Source organism: Phaseolus vulgaris, chromosome 8, assembly GCF_000499845.2.
Source record: "Phaseolus vulgaris cultivar G19833 chromosome 8, P. vulgaris v2.0, whole genome shotgun sequence".
Taxonomy (NCBI): domain Eukaryota; kingdom Viridiplantae; phylum Streptophyta; class Magnoliopsida; order Fabales; family Fabaceae; genus Phaseolus; species Phaseolus vulgaris.
This window is the reverse complement of record NC_023752.2, coordinates 50,974,024-50,981,988: the sequence shown is the minus strand read 5'-3', so window position 1 is coordinate 50,981,988 and position 7,965 is coordinate 50,974,024. Positions and strand designations below refer to the sequence as shown.

General features: G+C 32.9%; 1 protein-coding gene across 1 annotated transcript; it reads right to left on the bottom strand.

The window, feature by feature from the left end:
• Positions 1–3,548: 3,548 nt before the first annotated feature.
• On the bottom strand, positions 3,549–4,310 carry LOC137825312 (uncharacterized). The gene has a single exon (XM_068630986.1). It carries the CDS (start codon positions 4,308–4,310, stop codon positions 3,549–3,551), a length of 762 nt encoding a protein of 253 aa, XP_068487087.1.
• Positions 4,311–7,965: the final 3,655 nt, after the last annotated feature.

Below are 7,965 nucleotides of genomic sequence, written 5' to 3'. Positions count from 1 at the left end.
AAGACTCCCAAATAATATTAGGATCCTTCTGTAACTCTGGTATCCTTATCCTTTAATACCCCGCCACAAGCTGGAGAGCAAATATTGATGAGACCCAGCTTGGAACAAATATTCTTAAAGGATTGAGGACTTAAAGCTTTGGTATAAATATCAGCCAGTTGCTTTGTGGTGGAAATGGGAAGCAAATGGATGAGACTCTTCTTTAATTTTTCCCTGACCACGTGACAATCTATTTCTATATGTTTTGTACGCTCATGAAATACTGGATTTGTTGCAATGTATCTTGCTAAGTCATTGTCACAGTATAAAAGAGATGGTTGCTCAAAAAGAACTTTGAAATCTTGAAGAAGATAAGTTAGTCATTGAATTCACATGTAACAGTGGCCATTGCCCTGTATTCAGCTTCACAAGAACTCTTTGATATCGTTCATTGCTTCTTTTATTTCCAAGATATGAGAGAATTCCCAAGATACACATTAAAACCAGTCACTGATTGTCTTGAATCACTGCAGGTGCCCCAATCACTATCACAAAAGGCTTTGAGATGAACAGAAGTAGTGGAAGAGAAAAATAGACCAAGACTTGGAGCCCCTTTGATATATCTGAGAATTCTAATCGCTGCATTATAGTGAACAATTGTAGGCTTAGCAAGAAACTGAGAAAGTTGTTGCACAGAAAATGTTATGTCAAGTCGGGTTAGTGAGATACATAAGTCTTCCAATCAATCTTTTGTAGGCTTGAATATCTGTGAAAGGAATACTTCCAGAAGAAGAGAATTTCTCATGATTATCAATAGGAGTGGGTGCAGGTTTGCAGGCTAAAAGACTTGCATCGGTTAATAATTCCAATGCATATTTCCTTTGATTTACCATTATTCCTGTCTTACTTCTTGCTACTTCTAGACCAAGAAAGTATCTTAAATTCCCAAGATCTTTAATCTTGAATGTCTGATTCAAGGCTTGTTTGATTCGAACAATCTCTTCTTTATCATTTCCTGCCAATATTATATCATCCACATATACTAATAATGCTGTAAAAGATCCTTCAGAAGAATTAATGAACAAGGAACGATCATTCATAGATTGAGTATATCCCATAGAAAGCAAAAATGATGACAGTTTGGCAAATCATTCTCTGCTGGCTTGCTTAATGCCATATAAAGCCTTTTTTAGTTTACAAACTTTTCCTGGTGGAATAGAAGTCAATCCAGGAGGAGCAACCATGTATACATCTTCTTTCAAATCTCCATGTAAAAAGGCATTGTTTATGTCTAATTGTTTCAATTCCCAATTATAAATAGAAGCTAAAGAAAGAAGCAACCTTATGGTGGTCATCTTTGCTACTGGAGAGAAAGTATCGAGGTAGTCAATGCCTTCTGTTTGTGTATATCCCTTTGCAACTAACCTTGCTTTATACCTTTCAATTGTTCCATCAACCTTATATTTTATTTTGAATACCCATTTGCAACCTATGGCAGCTTTGTTTTAAGGCAGAAGAGCAGTCTCCTAAGTTTGATTTGACTCTAAAGCAGATATCTCACATTGTATAGCTTTTCTCCAACAGTCATGTTTCATAGCTTCAGAATAAGTGTTTGGCTCAACATGTGAAGAAAGAGACATAACAAAAGATTTGTAAGAAGGTGATAAATTGCTATAAGACAAAACAAAATTCAAAGGATATTTAACACTTGAAGATGTACTGAAAACATTAAGATTACAATGATAATCCTTTAAATACTCAGGTGATTTTTTTATTCTTGTGCTCATTCGGATAAATGGATCTGATTCAGAACTTTGTTCTATATCATGATTTTCATTGAGGTTTTGGTCTATATGGGAACAATCTTCTTATGAAACCTCAATTTGTGACTCACAATTATTATCACTGCTATTTTCAACATTATCACAAGGTGTATTATCACAAGGTGCAAGAATGGCTTATGATGGCTGACTTAAGACAGATTGATCTTCAGCAAACAAAATTTGATCATTAACGTCGGGATTGTTAGTTTCATTGCTAGTATCTTGAACCCTTTGGTATGGAAAAACATGTTCATAAAAGACAACATCCCTAGACACAAAAATTTCTCTTGATTGAATATTCAACAAAATATATCCTTTTGTCCCCCGTTGAAAATCAATAAAAACACATTTTGATGCTCTTGGATCAAATTTTATTCTATTTGTTGACAAGGTGCTAGCATAACATAAAGAACCAAACACATTTAATCCATTAAAATTTGCATTCGTTTTGAAAAGCATTTCATGAGGAGAAGAATAGTTTAAAACAGGTGTGGGAAGCATGTTTATAATATGCGCAGCATGTATCACAGAATATGACCAATAAATTTTGGGTAAATGAGATTGTATCATAAGAGCTCTTGTTACATCTAATAAATGACCATGTTTCCTTTCAACTATACTATTTTTTTGTGGAGTATTGACACATGATGTTTGATGTATTATTCCTTTACTGACAAAAAAATTAGTCATGAAAAATTCAGTTCCATTATCACTTCTTATTATTTTTATTGTTATCTCAAACTGTGTTTGAACAAAAATAACAAAATTTTCCAAAACCTTAACAACTTCAGATTTTTGTTTCAAAAGAAAAATCCATGTGTACCTCGAATAGTCATCAACTATGGTCAAAAAATATTTATGACCATGAATTGATGGTATTGAGTATGGTCCCCAAATATCTACATGAATCAAATCAAAACATTTTTTTGATTTAGATGTACTAATAGGAAAAGAAAGTCTTTTTTGCTTTGCAAAATGACAAACATCACAAACAAAAGATTTGTTATATTTAACAAAAGGAGATTTATTCTTGATAAAATCAATACATTTATTTGAAATATGACCTAATCGAAAATGCCAAAGGGTTTCTAGATCACTAGCACTGACATTAACAGTATTGATGGTGTGTGTACATTCAAGGGATTTAATTTGAAATTTCTGGTAAGATGGGATCCTGAGTATATAAAGTCTATCTTGCGTCTTAGTGATTCCAATCATCTTCATAGTTATCTTGTCCTGAATGTGACAACCATTAGAGTCAAAGGTAAGAACACAAGATAGTTTATCAATTAATTTTGCTACGGAAAGAAGATTAAAATTGAAGCAAGGAATGTACAAAACATTGTCTATGACATGATTTTGATTGAGAAAAACACTTCCAGAATAATTGGCAATGACTTGATTTCCATTTGGTAATTTGACATAAATAGGATCAATTTGATGATATGAAGTGAAATAAGTTAAGGATGAACAAATGTGATTAGTAGCACCACTATCAATAATCCAAGAACTAAAAGAAGAAATAAAATTATTACCTGTTTGATTGGAGGGATTGGAGGGAATAATAGAGACTTGATTAGAAGCATTGCCACTGGATTTGGTCTGTTGTAAAAGAGCTAACAATGTTTGATACTGCTCAGGAGTAAAACCAATTTGTTGAGACTCCACTTCTGACATTGAACCTTCATGATTCTGCTCATTATTATTGAAATTTGTATTTTGAAAAACTGCATTAGTAGTATGACTCTAATCATGATTCTGATTTTTAAACTTGAAATGAGGTGGAAAGCCATGCTTTTTATAGCATGTATCAATGGTATGCCCTGTCCTTCCACAATGACTACAAATTTTGGAAGTATATTCTCTTCCATTGCTTCCTCTTCCGTATCCAGCACCTCTGTCATAGGTTGTAGCATTGTTTTTATAACCTCCTTTGCTAGTAGCAATCATTGCCTTGGATTGATCACCAAATATTTGTCTCTCTTGTTGTGTAACAAGAGAGCAAACTTTATTCAAGGATGGCAAAGGGTCCATCAATAGAATTTGAGTTCTCACAGTCGAATAATTATCATTTAGCCCCCTTAGAAATTTGATAATCTGGTCTTGTGTTTTATATTTAGAAACATTCACAAGAGTATTGCATTTAGAGGCACATGAAGAAGCGGATAGCGGGCAGAAAAGATCAAGTTCATCCCAAATAATTTTTAATTGAGTGAAATAGTTTGTAACAGTCAACTCACCTTGTTTAAAAGAAGAAATCATCTCCTGGATATCAGCAATACGAATCATATCTCCTTGTGAGAACCTTTCCTTTAAATCATTCCATATGTCAAAGGCATTGTCCATACAGATGATGCTCTGCGCGATGGATTGAGAAACAACCTTGAGAATCCACGAAACAACCAACATATTGGCTCTCTGCCATGTTGGAAACAATGATTTGGTACTGTTGGGAGCTTCTATAGTTCCATCAATGAAACCTATTTTGTTCTTTGAAATTAGGCTCATTTGAAACGAACGAGATCAATGATGATAATTTGGTCCCTCAAAAATAATAGGGACAATAAGAAAGGAAGGATTATCTGATGAACTAACATGGTAAGGTGAACTAAAATCTTGTGAGGGATCATCAACTTCACCCATGAATAAATGTAGCAAGCAGAGCTCTGATGATCAGAGCTCTGATACCATATTACAAAATAGAACAGAGATTAACAAAAGAGTAAACTGAAGACAAAAGATATGAGAATGAATATCTCTTCTTTCTTATTATTCAAATCAAAACAAATGGTCTGAATATATACAAGTAGTACACTCATTCTAGGGTTTAACTAAAGAAGGAAAGAATCAATAATTAAATACTAGAATCATAACACACAAAGATAAAATAAAGGTTATTCCCCTCTATAAAGAGAAATAACTGATAATTAGAAAAGACACCCAATTATTCTTTTCTATAAAGAGAAACAACTGATAATTAGAAAAGACTCCCAATTAATATTAGGATCCTTCTGTAACTCTGGTATCCGTATCCTTTAATAGCCCATCTTCAGTATCAATGTGGATAGACTCACATTTTTGTGATCAAATTTCTAGTACAATTTTCTTCCTAAGCAAGCCTCACACAATCATGTGGACATAGTGATGGAGGAAGGCCCAAGCTCACCACACTATGAAAGCCAAGCTTCCAAGACTAAGACCGTCTAGCCATGATGGAAGCGTCTAGCCATAATGAGGAGCGTCTAGACCATGAAGTGGAGCGGCTACATAAGGAGCATCTATGAAGAGTCCTAGACCGTCTAGCTTCACATATACATGGGCCAAGCTACGGTTTTGTGAAGAGAAGGCTTTGTTGCATAAAGGCCCATTAGGGGTACTTAGTAGATAGGATAGTGTAGAAAGCACTTTTGGATGGAAACATTCTAGAATCTAGGGTTGTGTGGCCGGTCATTGCACATGGCACATGGCTTAGAATTTAGATTTAATTTTGGTTTTCTTTTCCTTAGAATTCAGCTTAACATTTACGTCCAAGATAGCCTATAAATAGGAAGGCTATCTCATTGTATTTTTCAAGTTTAATTGAGTAAGGTTATGCTGCCATTTTTGTGCACAAGCTTTACTTCTCCTAGAAATCTAGGCTCTAAACTTCAATCCTTTCACCTTCTCCCTTGAGCTGGCCGAACCACTCAAACACCATACTCATCATGCACCTACAAGGCCAACACAACTCCTAAGAGGGTCTTGATCATCTCACCCATTGCTTCCGCACCTTATTTTCTACTTTGATTCAAGAAGAACACATGAAAATGCCATCATTACAGCTCTGAATAAATGTAGCAAGCAGAGCTCTGATGATCAGAGCTCTGATACCATATTACAAAATAGAACAGAGATTAACAAAAGAGTAAACTGAAGACAAAAGATATGAGAATGAATATCTCTTCTTTCTTATTATTCAAATCAAAACAAATGGTCTGAATATATACAAGTAGTACACTCATTCTAGGGTTTAACTAAAGAAGGAAAGAATCAATAATTAAATACTAGAATCATAACACACAAAGATAAAATAAAGGTTATTCCCCTCTATAAAGAGAAATAACTGATAATTAGAAAAGACACCCAATTATTCTTTTCTATAAAGAGAAACAACTGATAATTAGAAAAGACTCCCAATTAATATTAGGATCCTTCTGTAACTCTGGTATCCGTATCCTTTAATAGCCCATCTTCAGTATCAATGTGGATAGACTCACATTTTTGTGATCAAATTTCTAGTACAATTTTCTTCTTAAGCAAGCCTCACACAATCATGTGGACATAGTCACACCCTTGTAGTAAGATCTTTGGTACAATTTTCTAAATGAACGTTTCTCCCACGTCTATGTGAGCACAACCTTACCCTTGTGGTCGAATCTCTTTTACTATTGTTTATAATGGTGCCCCTCCCACACAATGTGGATACAATCAATTTTTTGTGTTCAAACCTTTGATACATTTTTCTTTACTAATGGGTTTCTCACGCACCAATGGGACCAAAATTGACTTCTATACATGCACGTCTCCCACACCTTAGTGGGCACAATCACTTCTCTATGATTGAACTTAGAATGCATTTTATTTTCTCACCTTATTTGAGTGAAACCACACTCAAATGACTTTAGAAGGAAGGAAAACTAGATAAAAGTTGGTAAACAAAATAATTACATAAGTCATGAATATCTTCTTTATTGAACTTTATGTATGCAAGATATTTATATTATTTCATATGTTGATGTTCATCAATATTTGTCATATAAAATACCTACAAATGGAAAAATATAACTACTTATGTTCATACACATAATAAAATACTACTACTTAACTTCACATTTACAAACTCAATCATAACTTGAATTTGGAAAATAGTTAAACTAATTCATTTTAGTATATTATAAAATCTATCTTGTCTCGTATTTGTATTTTCTTTACTTAAAAATGAAGGATTGGTACACTACTTTTTCAAGATCAACTTGTGATTAAAAACTTGTTAATTTGTCTATTACTAAACGTTTTACATTCTTTTGTTAATCATTGAGTATGCTTAGCATGGTTTCAAACCTTGGACATCTCTACCTCGACTTCACACCTTGATCATCTCTTCGTCGATTCCACACCTTGATCATCTTTATCTTGGCTTCATGCCTCAAGCACCTTTAGCTTGATCGTTCATGCCTTGAACATCTAAAACTTAGCTAAACATCTCTAGCTTCACTTCATGTCTTGAATATCTAGATCTTCTTTACACCTAGAATATCTCTAAAGACTTTTGGCTAGTACTAAATAATGTACTTCAATCAGCCTAAATAAGTTGTTTGTAATTATGTTATTAGACTACAAAATAAAATAAAATTAATGGGGGTTATTTTTGGTATTTTCGGCAGTTTTAACCTCCATTAAGTGAGTTGCCCGCAATTTGATTTTCTCCTAGAAGATCTAGCTAATGGATTACCGACGGTTTTTACAAACCCCTGGAATGACAATGATTTTTCGACGATTTTGTAAGGTTGAGTTAGGCTTAAAGTCCACTTTTTAATATGGTATTAGAGTCATCTAGAAGTTATCTTGGTGAGAATTTGTTGAACTTATCAGATCACTCAATATCATATCATTATCGATCCACCCATAAATATATAGTTCGCCGTACGAGTTGGAAAATCTCAACATGAGGATGTATGTTGAAGATGTGACATTGATTAGATATAAAAATATTTTACAATATATAAGTGAATGTAATTCTCATCTTATAAACAAATTTTGTAAGATTAAGTTAAAGTTAAAATTTATTTGTAAATATAATATGATTCATATACTTATTTTTTAAATCTTTAAATCATTCATATATTTTTTTACTTGAATGTCATATAATTTTCATGATTTTCATTTGGTGTTATAGCTCATATTCTCACGTTCCATATTTTAACAAGAAGGTTATCATTTCCAAAAATATATTTTGAAACACTTGATTTTCCTACAAGAATAAATAATATTTAATATGTAATCTCAATTTATTTAGTAAAATATTTTGTACATAATTCTGCTAAATAGATTAGTTATTTTTTTAATTATACTTCTAAAATAATAAAAGTATGAATTTCATGAGAAAAAAAAAGAGGAAAAAAGA